Source organism: Oncorhynchus mykiss, chromosome 9 (assembly GCF_013265735.2).
Source record: "Oncorhynchus mykiss isolate Arlee chromosome 9, USDA_OmykA_1.1, whole genome shotgun sequence".
NCBI lineage: Eukaryota > Metazoa > Chordata > Actinopteri > Salmoniformes > Salmonidae > Oncorhynchus > Oncorhynchus mykiss.
Genome location: NC_048573.1, coordinates 12,244,698 through 12,262,965, shown reverse-complemented (window position 1 = coordinate 12,262,965; position 18,268 = coordinate 12,244,698). Strand labels below are relative to the sequence as shown.

General features: G+C 43.3%; 1 protein-coding gene across 1 annotated transcript; it reads right to left on the bottom strand.

Moving 5' to 3' along the window:
• Positions 1-701: 701 nt before the first annotated feature.
• Positions 702-16,577, bottom strand: LOC110531458 (galactose-3-O-sulfotransferase 2). The gene is made up of 6 exons (XM_036987351.1): positions 16,040-16,577; positions 14,135-14,254; positions 12,741-12,891; positions 12,477-12,623; positions 9,348-9,468; positions 702-7,493 (listed from the first exon to the last, which is right to left on the bottom strand). The coding sequence occupies exons 1-6, from the start codon at positions 16,060-16,062 to the stop codon at positions 6,502-6,504; spliced, it is 1,554 nt and encodes a 517-aa protein (XP_036843246.1). The 5' UTR covers positions 16,063-16,577; the 3' UTR covers positions 702-6,501.
• Between the last annotated feature and the right edge of the window lie 1,691 nt (positions 16,578-18,268).

Here is an 18,268-nt window from a genome sequence, read left to right as displayed (position 1 = left end):
ATCAAACCAGTACATTATGGTTGTTTGTTAATGTTAGGCCTATCAAACCAGTACATTATGGTTGTTTGTTAATGTTAGGCCTATCAAACCAGTACATTATGGTTGTTTGTTAATGTTAGGCCTATCAAACCAGTACATTATGGTTGTTTGTTAATGTTAGGCCTATCAAACCTGTACATTATGGTTGTTTGTTAATGTTAGGCCTATCAAACCTGTACATTATGGTTGTTTGTTAATGTTAGGCCTATCAAACCTGTACATTATGGTTGTTTGTTAATGTTAGGCCTATCAAACCTGTACATTATGGTTGTTTGTTAATGTTAGGCCTATCAAACCTGTACATTATGGTTGTTTGTTAATGTTAGGCCTATCAAACCTGTACATTATGGTTGTTTGTTAATGTTAGGCCTATCAAACCAGTACATTATGGTTGTTTGTTAATGTTAGGCCTATCAAACCTGTACATTATGGTTGTTTGTTAATGTTAGGCCTATCAAAGAAAGTTTCTATTCCCTCGATTTACCCTAGTTACTATTTCCTTGGTTTTCCCATACAAATTCATTAAATCACAATGATATCCATTCAATCTATAATACTATTGGGTGGAATGAAAATGTATTTAAGTTACATTTCGTTGCTTCAACACCTTATTCTGTTTTTTTTTTTAATGGCAGTGAGAAAACATATCCCATGATTCCAGGTGAGTATTCTTCAAGTCAACATACATGAGACAAGAACCCTTTATTTCAATAGTGTACAGTACCATACATTCTCACAGACATACAATATGTAACATGGTTCCCATCATGTGAGAATAGTGTATAAAGTCAATAGTAGAGAGGTCAACAGAAAAGTAGCATTATCACAGTACCACCCAGGAATTTCACATATAGTGTTCCAAAACCACATGAATTTGTGTGATCGTATGAGCCGTTAGTGTGAGAACACGTGACAACATGTGAAGACACGTGAAATGTTCCACATGGGAAATCATGTGGTTTTTCTGTACGGGCATAGCAATCTGCACCAAGATGCCTTGAAAGTAGCCTGTGAGACTCTCAACCTCTGGTTAAACATCAGACTTGGGGGTAGAGTTGCCTTACAGGCCGCTTTCAAGAAGTGTGAATCCTTATCACTTTAAAAATTAACAAGTTTGGAGGAACAAAATGACAATTTCTTACAGTATTGTCAGTAGATACATTTGCCTATATCAGTCACTGCTTTGTGTGTGTGTGTGGTTGTATTCTTGCCATTGCTTTAATTAATAATGAATAAATGTAGAAACTTGGGTCACGTACTGTACATTTTGTGTGTTTTTGTATATTGTTAATATTATAATAATTATGACTCAAAGAAATGGGATAATCAACATAATTAAATTGTGTATCAATGTGTGTATGTTTCCATTAGCTCTTAAATGTAAAAATAAAATAAACAAAAAAACAGTGCACTCAAGTCAAATGTACCTTAAAATAATACATACAATATATACAAGAGATTTTAAAAAGTAATGATGAACACAGAAACAGTCATTTTTAAAGCCCTGTTCCCAAAATGTACAGTTTAAGGGGGGAAAAAAAACTGTTTTATTAGCGTTTATCTTTGTCATTCAACATTTTATTTTTCTCTTGAAACCACCACCAAAAACCACCATCTCCGAGTCTTAGTGAAGACGATCAAAAACTACAAACAGAGACAGTGAAATGGGCTTTTAGTTGAGAAGCCCACCATAACCATGGTTCATAACATAGACACAATGAAAGACATAGCAGTTGATGTTACCAGTTGATGTAACCAACAAATTCCATTTCTAGTTAAGTCTAACCGTTGACATAAATGTAAAAATATATTTCAGTTGTGGATGGATCAACTGTATTGCTGTTGAGTAAACTGCATGAACTCAACAAAAAAATGGCAGTTACCCAACGGAGTGTAGTGTACGGAGATGAAATAAAATGCTAAAACGTCACACCTCATAACAGAACGGCGTAACAGCTTTTCCTTAAAAGGTGAATTTAACAGTTGTAAAACTGCAGTAGGCTAGTGTGTCAATGTGATTCTGTAATAAATGTTCTAGGTTTTATGGACAATTAATTCCTTGACTGTTTGTCACACACTAACAGACGCCACTTTCACAATGGTAATACCAAGTCATTCAAGTTTTTTTTCAATCCCTTTGGTGCAATTTATAATAATAATAATAATAATATAATATAATTTCACAACTCTAAGCACAGAAATCTAAACAGATCATCAAAATGGCTCATATTTCAAAACTCTAAGCACATTTTCCATTGACTGAGCACCAAACAAATTCAGTGTTACTTGTTCTCTCCAGCGAATCACTCTTTCAATTCGGATGCATATTCAATATAAGTATCTGCTTTTCAAAACGCAATATTCACTTTACTTTTGATATGATTTTGTCAATTGCAAACAATACAATTAACTATTACTTAATCAAACTGCTCACTACTGAAACAACATGATGTAGTGCCTAGCTAACGTGTATAGCTTGATAACTGAACACTGTCAATTTCAAATCATGTATGGATGTGGCTGTAAATACTACATCATCATTCTCCATCAGCCAGTGTGCTTCAATAGGACAAAGACTCCCTATGTGTTACCATTATAGCGTAATGTACAATGCACTGCTGAAATACCTGGGATTATACCGTATACATTTAGCTGATGAATTTCAAGCAGACACACAGGTGATACTGTATCAGTTGAAAAGTCACGTAGAAAAGGTGATATTGTACATTTGTCCATGGGGCAGAAATGGCATACAACACCGTGGTACGTTTTTACCAGCCGACTGCTTTACAATACCACTATATCTGATTATTTGACCACAGTACTGTATGCACTGTAGTACTGTATCTACTGTAGTACTGTATGAGGATAATGAAACTAAAATTGTGCATGTCAAGTTATAGTCAAATTCTGTATGGAAAATTAGATTTTACTACTATTCTTTCTAACAGCAATTCAAAAATAACAGTTTTTACAATGTGTATCTTGTATTATTTGCTATTGTATTTAATGTTAGTTAAAATGACTAAATGGTGAGCCTATCATTCATTACCTGATGTATTGGTGACTTAACTAAATGTTGTATTTTATGGAATGACCCAGGGGTGAAAGATGTGTGCAACCTCAATGAATGCACAATCAAAGGTTCTGAACATAAGACAGGAGGCATTACACGTGTTATCAGTTTAGAGTTTTGTACATAGAGCTTAGAAAATATACCACTTACATCTGAAAAATGTGCCAAAATGATAAAAAATAAATAAAACTTGAAATAGATTACACTGCACCTGGAGTGGTGAATGGAAAGGGAAACGATAGCTGTGTGTCCCCCCCTGTTGTTTAAAGAAGCTTCAGGTAAATTCTGTTCTGTTCAAAGATGCTGTGACACACCAGAAATTATGTCATCTAGATTGCTTAATAAAAATGAACTGACTTGGTCACAGATTCGCTCCAAAAATCACAGCTTGTTCCACCAAAGACATTAATACATGTGTGGATCTTACACTAGTAAGATCGTCAACCAATAATAACATCCTGGTACTCAGTGGCATTGCTATAGCCTGGTCTAAGAGTTGGTTAATACAGCACACCTAGATCTGGGACCAGGATTATAGCATTACACCTCCACACCACCAGATGGCGTACCTTTATATATGCACCCCATGGTCACCTGACACCAATTGCGCTGGCTGGCTGACATGTGAGAATGCATTTTAATGAGCTTCCATGATTCATTTACGCTGTCAAGCATGACAGAGTACAGTGTGTGTGTGTGTGTGTGTGTTAAAATGTATATACTATGTAAGATATGATGTACATAGGTGTTCTTGTATGTAAGGTATGCATGAGATGTACTCAGGCTTCACATGTGAATATCTATGTGGAGGGGGTGGAATCCTAGCTCGCATTGAAACTCACCATTGAGCCAGGGAAATACTGTGTATACTATATTACATACGGTATGTACAGTGTATGAAAAGCCACACTTAAAAAAGTGAATAGTCAGACTTGCTATCCATTCAACCACAGTGCTTCAGTTCAGATACAGTACATGTCGGTCCCTATCAAAGTACCGTGTGTTAACATTAAAGGCCCAGTGCAGTCAACATTCTGTTATATAATTGACACCGTTGATGGAACTAACACCGTAGAAGTTTTTTAAATTTTTTATTATCAGTGTTATTTCCTGAAAGTTGCTGGTCGAAAAATAAAAATATCTACACAGGACCTTCTAAATCAGCAGGCTTGTATAGGCGGGAGTTACGGCTATCCATGGTGACATCACCATGCGATAAATGGTTTTATAGATAACAATAACAAAGAGTTAAAATCCTCTCTGCCAATAACAGCTATAATCCCCGCCCCGACAGTCCAAGCTAAATTCTAGCTTGAGAATTTTTCATAAAGAAACTATTTTTGCCCTTTTTAATAGAAGTCTATTACTTAATTGGTAGACAGAAATGATTTGACATTGATATAAAAACAGCTGCACTGGGCCTTTAAGATGTTCTCCATCTATCTCTCTAGAAGACATCACAGTAAGGCCTATTGTGAGATTCACTGCTCTTCAATGCTGGCTTTGTATCAGTGGAGGCTAGTGTCACTTTAAATGATAGGACAGGCTCATTGGAATGGCATGAATAGAATGCTATCAAACACATGGAAACCATGTGATTGTTGCCGTTCCTTTCATTGCATTCCAGCCATTATGAGCTGTCCTCCTCACACCAGCCTCCACTGCTTCATGTGAACTACTTTTCCAACGCCAGGCACACTGCGTTCAGAGGAAGGAATTCCATTCCGATCCTCAGTCAGAACATGCAACTCACATCATCCCTACCCCAGCATTTACAGTAGCTATGGCTGGCTGCCTGTTTGCTGTTTTAACATTAGCATTCAAGAAAAAGGTAAAAGCCAAGCTTTTTTTCTAAAAACAAAAAAAATGCTGACATTTTGATTGTGCAAAAGAAGTTGGACCTCCGAATCTCAAGCAGAGAAGTAAACTTTTTGATTGACAGTTGGTCCACTGAATGCGATGCAATTCCATTTCATGTCCAGTGTTCATAAAGTCCGGAGAGCGAACTATACTGTGACATTCAGGGGAGCGTCTACTAGGAAACAGTTTTTTTATTGGCCTAATAGTAAAGATATTATTATCGTTTAACTGTAAAAATGTATTACATTTTAATGTGGCATGAGCACAACAAGTCATGAAGTAGTCATCTGATTGTAACACATATCACTTCAAAAAGTCGGCTACCTGCGGCTGTGCACGTTCCTCCACTCCAAAATAATTACAGCATCCAAACAGTGCCCTGTGCACGCGCCATTTAATTAATAGAAAGAGACATCTGCTATAGACACCATCAGTGTAATGACATTTGGTGATTGTCATTAGGCCTTCTACAGTGAGTGTATTCTTGGATGCCAAGGGAAGCCATGTTTCCCCAAAAATGTGAACAATATTTATTTTTTTATACAAAAATAAGTTAAGTCATTTTCCTTCAATTGGCAGAATGAATCTATATGTAACTGCCAAAATAAAGGAAACACTTGAGTAAATGAGGGATACAAAGTATATTGTAAGCAGGTGGTTCCACACAGGTGTGGTTCCTGAGTTTATTAAGCAATTAACATCCCATCATGCTTAGTGTCATGTACAAAAATGCCCAGTTGCCCATTATTTTGGCTACCATGACTAGAAGAGATATCAGTGACTTTGAAAGAGGGGTCTCAAATGAGCATAAGGGGTTTAAAGGGTGTTTATCTCAGTCTACAGAACTCAACCCAATTGAACACTTATGGGAGATTCTGGAGTGGTGCCTGAGACAGCATTTTCCACCGCCATCAACAAAACACCAAATTATGGAATTTGTCATGGAAGAATGGTGTCACATCGCTCCAATAGAGTTCCAGACACTTAGAGTTCCAGAATCTATGCCACAGCGGAATGAGCATTGAAGCTATTGTGAGCCAACGCTCTATTAAGACACTTGATGTTGGTGTTTCCTTTATTTTGGCAGTTACTTGTCTCTCACCAGAGAAAGGATCCGAGCGTGCGAAACGCCGCCCCTCTGTCATACTTGTTTGGTCCCGACAGCATCAGATACATGGGCAACACATACTAAGCGGTAAGATTGATGCGTCTTGCTGTCGGTGCGTGTCTAGGTCAAATTATCAATACCCCTCCCAGAAAAAAATTTAATGTTGGACTTTTGTTATCTTTAGGAGGAGCTCATGTGTCATTCAGGGAAGCTTAGCTTCCCCATAATTCGCACCCTTACAAAGTCAATATGAACATAAGGGAGTCATAACCGTTCATAAAAGGAGTCGTAAGATGTGCCAAAAAAACAGGAATGTACAATAAAGTGGAGGTACAGCAGGGTTGGAGGGAGAATGGGTCTTTCGGAGTACTTGAGTAATATAAATACTCAACAAGTGCTTGAGTACGAGTACACAGGCTCAGTCGGGGTTTAGTCTTATCCACTCCCCACCTGGAATTAATTCTGGATGGAAAACTATCTTATGTTCCTTTTCCCCTCTCTTCCACCTCTCTCGCACCAATGTTTGGTTATTATTATTACTACGCGATAACCGACTCCCGTCCCAGTCCCTCTCCTCCTCCCCCATCCTCCCTCCTCCCTCCACTCCCAGCTCTCCTGTCCTGAGTTGGGAGGGGCCTTTCCTCATGTAGGCTCCCCCAGCAGGGATAGCTGGGGGCGGAGCCTGGGCAGGCTGGGGAGCTGCCCTGGGGAACTGCCTGGCATCTAGCAGGTCTTTATACTGGATCTCCGGCCTGATCATCCTCAGACAGGCCTGACGGGTAGCGTTGTCCAGCCCAGGCTGGAGCTCATATCCTAGGATCTTCACCAAACCGCTCTGGAAGGGCCTGATGTTCTTGTCCCGGATGCGGCTTGCCTCTACCGGCCTCCCGCCTTCCCTCAGGCAAGCTTTGGCCAGCAACTCCCGGCGGGTCCGGAGTAGAACGACCTCTTGGTCCATTCTGGCTCTCCCAAAGCGATCCACCTCGTCCCAAAAGGAGCGGTTGAATGCCTGATAGAGGTGCCAGTCCAGGGCGTTCCACTCCCGGAGCTTCTGCCGTTGGTTGTCTGTGAGAGCCATGGCGGGGTGCTGAGCAGCGGCCGCTTTATCCACCCAGGAGCTGCCTCCATTGGACTTTTGCTGCCGGGCGTTCAGGCTAAAGGAGACGACAGCGTCCAGAGGCCAACAGAGGGCGTGGCGGAGCAGTACCATGGATTCGTCAAAGTGCTCCGAGACCAGGATGAGTTTGAAGGCACGTCGAATGGCCACTTCACCTCGTTGCGTCAGTGTGGTGGAGAAGTTGGCGTTGTGGTCCAGGCCGAAGTCGTACCACAGCAGGTTGCGAGCGTAGTGGTTGTTACGGAGACGGGGGTCGTAGTACTTCTGGGGGTTGTCGGCGAAGTCTCCTAGGCCTGTCAGATTAAGATTAGATTAAGATTAGAAAACCTAAAATGGGCCTCCCGGGTGGCGCAGTGGTTAAGGGCGCTGTACTGCAGCGCTAGCTGTGCCATCAGAGTCCCTGGGCCCAGGCCCTGTCGTAACCGGCCGCGACCGGGAGGTCCGTGGGGCGACGCACAATTGGCCTAGCGTCGTCCGGGTTAGGGAGGGCTTGGTCAGTAGGGATGTCCTTGTCTCATCGCGCACCAGCGACTCCTGTGGCGGGCCGGGCGCAGTGCGCGCTAACCAAGGTTGCCAGGTGCACGGTGTAGCCTCCGACACATTGGTGCGGCTGGCTTCCGGGTTGGATGCGCGCTGTGTTAAGAAGCAGTGCGGCTGGTTGGGTTGTGTATCGGAGGACGCATGACTTTCAACCTTCGTCTCTCCCGAGCCCATACGGGAGTTGTAGCGATGAGACAAGATAGTAGCTACTACAACAATTGGATACCACGAAAATGGGGAGAAAAAGGGGTAAAAAAGAAAAAAAAAAAGAAAACCTAAAATGTCCTCAATGAGGCTATTCATTTGATAGCATCCAGACTATATATACATTGGTGATGGGAGGGGGGGGGGGGGGTCTATACAATTACATATCTCAATGTTATTTTGGACGATATTATATCGATAATAGCATTGGGATCAATTCCAGTCAATTCAGGAAGTACACTTAAATGCTTTTCAATGAGGAAAATGTGGAATTGGAATTTGGTTAACATTCTGAATTGACTGGAATTGAAATAGAATTGACCCTGACTAGGTAGTTCAACAAATTGTTGTATGCTGTTGTTTTATTTTACATTTTTGCACTTTTTAACCCTTTTTCCTCCCCAATTTCATGACATCCAATTAGCAGTCTTGTCCCATCGCTGCAACTCCCGTATGGACTCGGGAGAGGCGAACGTCGAGAGCCTTGCGTCCTCCGAAAAAAAGACCCTGCCAAGCCACACTACTTCTTCACACGCCACACCAAAGTGTCGGCGGAAACAGCGAAGTCAGCGTGCATGCCACAAGGAGTTTCTAGAGCGCGAAGAGACAAGGACAAACCCTCCCCTAACCCGGACGACGCTGGGCCAAACCCTCCCCTAACCCGGACGACGCTGGGCCAAACCCTCCCCTAACCCGGACGACGCTGGGCCAAACCCTCCCCTAACCCGGACGACGCTGGGCCAAACCCTCCCCTAACCCGGACGACGCTGGGCCAAACCCTCCCCTAACCCGGACGACGCTGGGCCAAACCCTCCCCTAACCCGGACGACGCTGGGCCAAACCCTCCCCTAACCCGGACGACGCTGGGCCAAACCCTCCCCTAACCCGGACGACGCTGGGCCAAACCCTCCCCTAACCCGGACGACGCTGGGCCAAACCCTCCCCTAACCCGGACGACGCTGGGCCAAACCCTCCCCTAACCCGGACGACGCTGGGCCAAACCCTCCCCTAACCCGGACGACGCTGGGCCAAACCCTCCCCTAACCCGGACGACGCTGGGCCAAACCCTCCCCTAACCCGGACGACGCTGGGCCAAACCCTCCCCTAACCCGGACGACGCTGGGCCAAACCCTCCCCTAACCCGGACGACGCTGGGCCAAACCCTCCCCTAACCCGGACGACGCTGGGCCAAACCCTCCCCTAACCCGGACGACGCTGGGCCAAACCCTCCCCTAACCCGGACCACGCTGGGCCAAACTCTCCCCTAACCTGGACGACGCTGGGCCAAATTGTGCACCGCCTCATGGGTCTCCCGGTCGCAACACAGACGGCTGCGACACAGCCTGGGATCGAACCCGATTCTTTAGTGACACCACTCCGGAGGCCTATGCACTATGATGTACCTTTGGCTTTCCTGAAGGCAGGGGCAACGGATTTGTAGTAGGCGTAGGACGACTCAGTGAGCGCTACAGGGTCACGAAGGATGGAGAAATAGAAGGTGTCGGCTGGCATCACCTTCTCTACCTGGAGTAGACCGCAGAAGAAGAGAGGTCAGAAGTGAGAGGTTAGAGGGGTCAAAGGTCATGGAGAAAGAAAATGAGTGACGAATGCCATCGTCAAACTGTTAAATAGGATGTTATTGTCATGAAATCATGGCATTTTCCTTGACACCCAAAAGTACTCGTTATATTTTGAATGCTTAGCAGGACAGGAAAATATTCAAATTCACACACTTATCAAGAGAACATCCCTGGCCATCCCTACTGCCTCTGATCTGGCAGACTCACTAAACACATGCATAATTTGCAAATTATGTCTCAGTGTTGGAATGTGCACCTGGCCATCCGTATATTTTCAAAACAAGAAAATGGTGATGTCTGCTTTGTTTAATATAAGGAATTTGAACATATTTGAACTTTTACTTTGGATTCTGACGTATATTTAATCAATTACATTGACTTTTGATACTTAGGTATATTTTGAACCAAATACTTCTAGACTTTTACTCGAGTAGTATTTTACTGGGTAACTCTATTTTACTTGAGTAACTTTCTATTAAGAAGGTACAGTTGAAGTCGGAAGTTTACATACACTTAGGTTGGAGTCAAAAACTCCTTTTTCAACCACTCCACAAATGTATTGTTAACAAACTATAGTTTTGGCAAGTCGGTTAGGACATCTACTTTGTGCATGACAAGTCATTTTTCCAACAATTGTTTAGACAGATTATTTCAAATTGTAATTCACTGTATCACAATTCCAGTGGTTCAGAAGTTTACATACACTAAGTTGACTGTGCCTTTAAACAGCTTGGAAAATTCCAGAAAATTATGTCATGGCTTTAGAAGCTTCTGATAGGCTAATTTACATTATTGGAGTCAATTGGAGGTGTACCTGTGGATGTATTTCAAGGCCTACCTTCAAACTCAGTGCCTCTTTGCTTGGCATGATGGGAAAATCAAAATAAATCAGTTAAGACCTCAGAAGAAAATTGTAGACCTGGGGCTAGGTCTACATAAGGGTGCTAATTTTAAAAAAAATCACAAAAGCTCTGACGAAGGCTGTGAGGACGATACATAAGCTTACTAAAGATCAGGGATACTATCAAGAGCAGTGTGCGGTTTCCTTTTTCATTCAAATGCCTGAAGGTACCACATTAATTTATACAAACAATAGTACGCAAGTATAAACACCATGGGACCATGCAGCCGTAATACAACTCAGGAAGGAGACGCGGTCTGTCTCCTAGAGGTTGTACGTACTTTGGTGCGAAAAGTGCAAATCAATCCCAGAACAGCAGCAAAGGACCTTGTGAAGATGCTGGAGGAAACAGGTATAAAAGTATCTATATCCACAGTAAAACGAGTCCTATATCGACATAACCTGAAAGGCCGCTCAGCAAGGAAGAAGCCACTGCTCCAAAACTGCCATAAAAAAGCCAGACTACGGTTTACAACTGCACATGGGGACAAAGATCGTACCTTCTGGAGAAATGTCCTCTGGTCTGATGAAACAAAAATAGAACTGTTTGGCAATAATGACCATCATTATGTTTGGAGGAAAAAGGGGGAGGCTTGCAAGCCGAAGAACACCATCCCAACCATGAAGCACGGGGGTGGCAGCATCATGTTGTGGGGGTGCTTTGCTGCAGGAGGGACTGGTGCACTTCACAAAATAGATGGCATCATGAGGGAGGAAAATTACGTGGATATATTGAAGCAACATCTCAAGACATCAGTCAGGAAGTTAAAGCTTGGTCACAAATGGGTCTTCCAAATGGACAATGACCCCAAGCATACTTCCAAAGTTGTGGCAAAAATGGCTTAAGGACAACAAAGTCAAGGTATTGGAGTGGCCATCACAAAGCCCTGACCTCAATCCCATAGAAAATTTGTGGGCAGAACTGAAAAAGCGCGTGCGAACAAGGAGGCCTACAAACCTGACTCCGTTACACCAGCTCTGTCAGGAAGAATGGGCCAACATTCACCCAACTTATTGTGGGAAGCTTGTGGAAGTCTACCCGAAATGATTGACCCAAGTTAAACAATTTAAAGGCAATGCTACCAAATACTAATTGAGTGTATGCAAACTTCTGACCCACTGGGAATGTGATGAAAGAAATAAAAGCTGTAATAAATTATTCTCTCTACTATTATTCTGACTTTTCACATTCTTAAAATAAAGTGGTGATCCTAACTGACCTAAGACAGGGAATTTTTACTAGGATTAAATGTCAAGAATTGTGAAAAACTGAGTTTAAATGTATTTGGCTAAGGTGTATGTAAACTTCCGACTTCAACTGTATCTATACTTTTACTCAAGTAGTATTTTACTGGGTAACTTTCACTTTTACTTGAGTAACTTTAAATTAAGGTATTTCTACTTTTACTCCAGTATGGCATTTGGGTATTTTTTCCACCACTGCAGATAACACAGAATGTCAGCATGCACTGTCATCTCAAACTAACAAACCCGTTTTAGCTCTGGTTTGTCCTGCTATCAAAAGTATTATACACACACCCACACACAGTATCCCTGCTCCTTCTTCAGTTATAATACGTAGCTAACTCCTGTTGAAACATTCACCTACAGTACATACAACTTAAACATTCAGTCCTTTCTTTTCCAACAGTGACATGAGTAGTTAACGAAACACTGACAGACCTACAAAAGATATCATCAGCCTCGATTCAAATTACAATCTGTGTTTTGCTAACATACGACAATACCAAAACATTGGATTTTACTTAATTTAATTTCCTCAAGAAATAAAATGGCAACATGTATTTCTAGAATTTAAAAAATAACCTTCAAATAAAATGTGGAAAATGTTCTACTTATATAATTTTGGGGCGTATCTGGGGCATATTCATTGCGGAAACCGTTTAAAAACCAAATGGAAGTAAACAGTGCAAAACAAGAGTTTCTATTGGACAAATTCAGGTAGGTCCCTCCCTGTTTTGTTCCGTTTAAGAAATGTTTTGCAACGGAATTGACGTAATGAATACGCCCCTGAAGTACCTATGCAGTACCTCTGGTTTGTTGAAGCGCATGTGGTTTCCAATGATGCTGAATTCTGCCACACGGGGCCCTCTGTAACCTTTGACCCTGTGGGCGTTGAAAGGGAGGGGGTAGCCGAACTGATACCCCAGAGGCAGGGCGAAGCGCAGGTCCTTCTCCTAGAAGAAGAAGAATCCAATTGCCAGATTATTATGAGGTTTACAGTATTTTTGCACAGCTTTGTTCTTTTTTTAACATGAAAATGTTTCCCTTGAATGTGGAGATGGAGTCTGTACCTCTCCGTATCGGTAGAGAATGTTGAGGACGGTGCTGCTGGCTGTCTTGTGGGTTTTCAGGAACATGACGTGGCTGCGGGGCCGACAGAAGCCCAGAGACGGGCCCTGGCCATCGGATGAGAACAACCACCACGACCTGTCCTGCTGGAGGCTATTGGGGGACAGGGACAGAGAGAGACAGGGACAGAGAGAGACAAAAGAAAAAGGTGTATTGCTGCTTTGGCAATATACAATGTAACCTGCCCAACCCAAGGCCCATTTGGCTGAAGCTTGTATCCTAATAAGCTGTTTTTTGTAATGTTGTTTTGTGCACAAATATTCATTGAAGAGTGTCTACCCATATGGGCTGTGAACCAAATGGTGAATGAAATAATATAAATCAACCAGTCAACATATGCAGCCCCAGGCAATACACCTAAGTCTTCCCAAGAGCATGCCAGCCTAGAGATCCAGTCAAACCAGTCTTGCTGTCTTCTGTTCTGCCTCATCTGTCCTGTTATCTGTCTATGCACCCACCATAGGGCTCCCGAGTGGCGCAGTGGTCTAAGGCACTGCATCTCAGTGCTAGAGATGTCACTACAGACCCTGGTTCGAGTCCTGGCTGTATCACAACCGGCCATGATTGGGGGTCCCATAGGGCGGCGCACAATTGGCCCAGCACCGTCCAGTATAGGCCGTCATTGTAAATAAGAATTTGTTCTTAACTGACTTGCCTGACTTTTTTATTAAAAAAAACAGTGGAGGCTGATGGGAGGAGCTATAGGAGGACCTTTAGGCAGTTACAGAAGACAGCTCTATCTTAGTATTTTCTAATCTATTTTCTATTGAAGAGCAGAATGAAATCACAGATAGAGTAATAACAGAAGAAGAAGAAGAAGATGAATGTTCGGCTATGAAAAGCCAACTGACATTTACTCCTGAGGTGCTGACCTGTTGCACCCTCTACAACCACGGTGATTATTATTATTTGACCCTGCTAGTCATCTATAAACGTTTTAACATCTTGGCCACGTTCTGTTATAATCTCCACCCGGCACAGCCAGAAGAGGACTGGCCACCCCTCAGAGCCTGGTTCCTCTCTAGGTTTCGTCCTAGGTTCTTGCCTTTCTAGGGAGTTTTTCCTAGCCACCATGATTCTACATCTGCATTGCTTGCTGGGTTTCTGTATAGCACTTTGTGACATTGGCTGATGCGAAAAGGGTTTTATGAGTACATTTGATTTGATTGATGATGGTGATGATGGTGGTGAAGTAGAACAACAAAAGCTGCAGGGCGGGTGCAGCCATAGAAGTTGGCAAGACAGCACAAACTGATCTGGGACCGGGTTGGGTGACCAGGCTAGGTGCTGAGTGGCCAGGCTAGGTGACCAGGCTAAAAGCTAGATGACCTCTGACCTTTTGTTGTAGATGACTCCCAGGAGCTGTCCTGCGAAGGCAATGGCCACGAACACCAGCAGGGCCTTCCAGAGCCACGTGGGACCCACCCGATAGCACCCCAGCCCAAGACGCATCCTCCTGGACAGAGAGAGAGAGAGAAAAATAAATATTATTATTGTTGTCGTTATATTATTATTTAAGGGTTCAGATCCACATGGGCCCCAGTCACATCCTTCTGGGGAGAGAGATTTACAAAGGGTCATCAAACAAATATATAACATACCAAGCTAATATAAGGGGAGGGGAGAGGGCGGAGGGGGAGACAGAATGGACAAATAAATATGGAGAACAGAAAGAGGGAGTGTGAGAGCTGGGAGAGAGATATGGGGAGAGAGGCAGAGTTGTATGGCTCACCAAACAAATATGATATAACATACCAAGCTAATATAAGGGGAGGGGAGAGGGCGGAGGGGGAGACAGAATGGACAAATAAATATGGAGAACAGAAAGAGGGAGTGTGAGAGCTGGGAGAGAGATATGGGGAGAGAGGCAGAGTTGTATGGCTCACCAAACAAATATGACTTCAGGGTTGTGATGACCAGCGAGAAGCACCCGTATGTATCATTCAGCTAGTACAGTACACTGAGTCTGATGTTGTTCATACTCAGTGTACTGTACTATAAACAAAGCAGTGAATGACAATTTATCAGCGCTTACAACGCTTGCAAAATCGTGAGAGTAGACAACAATTATTTTTTTTAGGGGGGGGGTGAACTCAGTTGGGCTCAATTTACTGTTGCAAGTTAGAACATTAGACTGACTACACAAGGTGCAATTTCGAAATGTTTTTTTCTCTCTCTCTTATGTCGGTCACTGATAGTCACTCAATTAGCCCATGTCAGCTAACCATTTTTAGATTGGTAAATTAGTCTCGAGGCCAGCTATATAAACTAAGTAATCATGGTCGAATTACCGGCTCCAATTGATTTTTTGTTTAACTCAGATATTAAAACCTGCAAACATTTCTCTCCACCCAATGGAAAGACGTGTAGAATTGCAGGAAATTTGCTGTAAAACGGCAACAGTTTCTCAATGCCCCATGGCAAAATGTGTACAATTGCCCGAAATGAACTAACGCCCATCCCTGGTTTAGTGGTACTGTAATTAAATCAATGGACTGTGCAAAGCCTCACTGTTCACCACTGGACGTTTTGCATGAAGAGCTTAACAAATGCCAGAACAATAGAATGCATTGTACTGTTAGATAGCCTGTTACAGTTTTCACCAAATGTCCCACTGTAATGTTTGTCACAGTGTATAACTACCCACGCTTCGATAAATGCTACAATACACGGATTTATTACTATAATAAAATAATTATAAAACTGGAGATGGGGGGGGGGGGGGATATACTTAAATGTGCCCAGATGTTCAATCAAGAACAACGATTTCCGGGCTGAAAGATGAAGCTAGCAATTACACAACAGTGTAGCGTTTTATTGAAAATGAATCTTGCTTGATAGCCTACAACATAGCCGAATCATAAACAGTGTCTGCCAAAGCACGGATTTGATTTTGTCACACAAGCAAGCATGATGATTCTACTTACTACAAGCAAGGCAGCCAGTGGCGAGGCGAAGTTAGGCTATATTTCGAGACGCCAACATACATTATATAACTCAATGAAGGGTATAAGCAAGACACATTCTCGCACGAACGAAAGGGGGGCCTTTGTTGGTAAGGCAAAGGCTTCTCTCCTTTCAGGTCCTGTCTGCACAGACCACAGCTGCGGTCACTGTATCAATCTCAGCTTCAGTTTCAATCATAATTTCAGAGCCCTATCTATCGTTCTCAACCTCCGTTGTGCTCCCACCGCCAATGCATGCCCCCGGTCCCGACCGAACATAACCCCGATGTACTTACCTCGCTCTCCGTTTGAAAACCATGATAGAACTGGGCCCGTGGCGGTGTCCGTGTTGTGGTGCAGTGGTTGGCGGCAGCAGCAGCCACCGTGCATCTCGAAGGCTTGAGCCCTGGCCGTGCCTTGACCGAAAACCACCGAGGATAGGCTTCAAAAGAATCAAGCCATCGAGAGATATAGTAGAACGGGTATTATTGTCGCCTGTATAAAATTACCAGAGGTTTTTGCTTTACGACTGTAGTGTACCGTATTGGTGGTACATGCCGCGGCCGCCCTCAAAGTGCTGATTGTCAAGCTTAATTCGCTTTTATTTTGCGCCCTTCTGTCCTGGTTGGCTGCTCCTTCAGGGCTCCAGGATAAAACATGTTTGGACTGGGAGAGAGTTTGGTATGCATTATGTGTGTGATGAGAGGCAGGGGAGTAACACAGAGAGAGAGAGATTGCTGTGCCCACTGCACTGTAAGTCGGTTGAGCTCTGACGTCATGGATCTAGCCTTCGGTTAGTTTGCTCGGATGACGCATGACAGAACGAACCGAGGTGCAGAGCAGAGTCCTGAGGGGTATCCTATAGCAACAGGGGCAGACTGGGATCAGACATCGGCTCTGGAATTTCTAACACAATGGCCCATTTTTTGCTTGAGTCCCTTACACTGGCCATTTTATTCATTGAATCCCATTAATAGCCCAATAATTATCATTTTGAGCAGCAAAAAAAACTATACTGAATTAAAATATAAACGCAACATGCAACAATTTTACGTATTACAGTTCATAAGGAAATCAGTCAATTGAAATACATTCATTAGGCCCGAATCTATGGATTTCACATGACTGGGCATGGGTGGGCCTAGGAGGGCATAGGCCCACCCACTGGGGATCCAGGATCAGCCAATCAGAAGGATTTTTTTGGGACTTCCTTTTTAAAAAATATATTTACAGATGGAAATACTCCTCAGTTTCATGGCTGGTCTCAGACGATCCCGTAGGTGAAGAGGTTCTGGTCTGGCATGGTTACACGTGGTCTATGGGTTGTGAGGCCAGATGGTCATACTGCCAAAATCTCTAAAACCACGTTGGAGGCTGCTTATGGTAAATAAATGAACATTACATTCTTAGTCAACAGCTATGGTGGACATTCCTGCAGTCAGCATGCCAATTGCACGCTACCTCAACACATAAGACATCGTGGCATTGTGTTGATTGACAAAACTGCACATTTTAGAGTGGCCTTTTATTCAAATCAAATTGTATTTGCCACATGCCCCCGAATACAACATATGTTAACTAATAATGCAGTTCAAGAAATAGAGTTAATAAAATATTTACAAAATAAACTAAAGTAAAAAAAATGTAATCAATCAAAAAGTAACGCAATACATTTACATAACAATAACGAGCCTATACCGGTACCAAGTCAATGTGCAGGGGTACAGGTTAGTTGAGGTAATTTGCATAGATAATTAACAACGAGTAGTAGCAGGGGTGTCAATGTCAATAGTCCGGGTGGCCATTTCATTAGTTGTTCAGCAGTCTTATGGCTTGGGGGTAGAAGCTGTTAAGGAGCCTTATGATTCTTGGCGCTCCGGTACCGCTTACCCCGCGGTAGCAGAGAGAACAGTCTATGACTTGGGTGACTGGAGTCGAGGACAATTTTTCAGGCTTTCCTCTGACACCGCCTACTATATAGGTCCTGGATATCAGGAAGCTTGGCCGCTGTGATATACAGTGCCGTACGCACTACCCTCTGTAGAGTCTTATACCAGGCGGTGATGCATCCGGCCAGGATGCTCTCGATGGTGCAGCTGTAGAACTTTTTGAGGATCTGGGGACCCATGCCAAATATTTTCTGTCTCCTGAGGGGGAAAAGGTATTGTCGTGCCCTCTTCAAAACTGTCCTGGTGTGTTTGGACCATGATAGTTTGTTGGTGATGTGGACACCAAGGAACTTGAAACTCTCGACCTGCTCCACTTCAGCACCGTCGATGTTAATGGGGGCCTGTTCGACCCTCCTTTACCTATAGTCCACGATCAGCTCCTTTGTCTTGCTCACATTGAAAGAGAGGTTGTTGTCCTGGCAACACACTGACAGTTCTCTGACCACCTCCCTATTGGCTGTCCCTTTGTTGTCGGTGATCAGGCCTACCACTGTTGTGTCGTCAGCAAACTTAATGATGGTATTGATGTTTTGCTTGGCCACACAGTTGTGGGTGAACAGAGAGTACTAAGAGGGG

What these genes read in the sequence shown, in the direction of transcription:
- LOC110531458 (XM_036987351.1), bottom strand. Translation starts at nt 16,062, where the DNA reads ATGGTTTTCAAACGGAGAGCGAG. An exon ending in GGAGTCATCTACAACAAAAG is followed by an intron (nt 12,892 to 14,134) that starts GTCAGAGGTCAT and finishes GTCCCCCAATAG; the next exon opens with CCTCCAGCAGGACAGGTCGT. An exon ending in TGCCTTCAGGAAAGCCAAAG is followed by an intron (nt 7,494 to 9,347) that starts GTACATCATAGT and finishes TTAATCTGACAG; the next exon opens with GCCTAGGAGACTTCGCCGAC.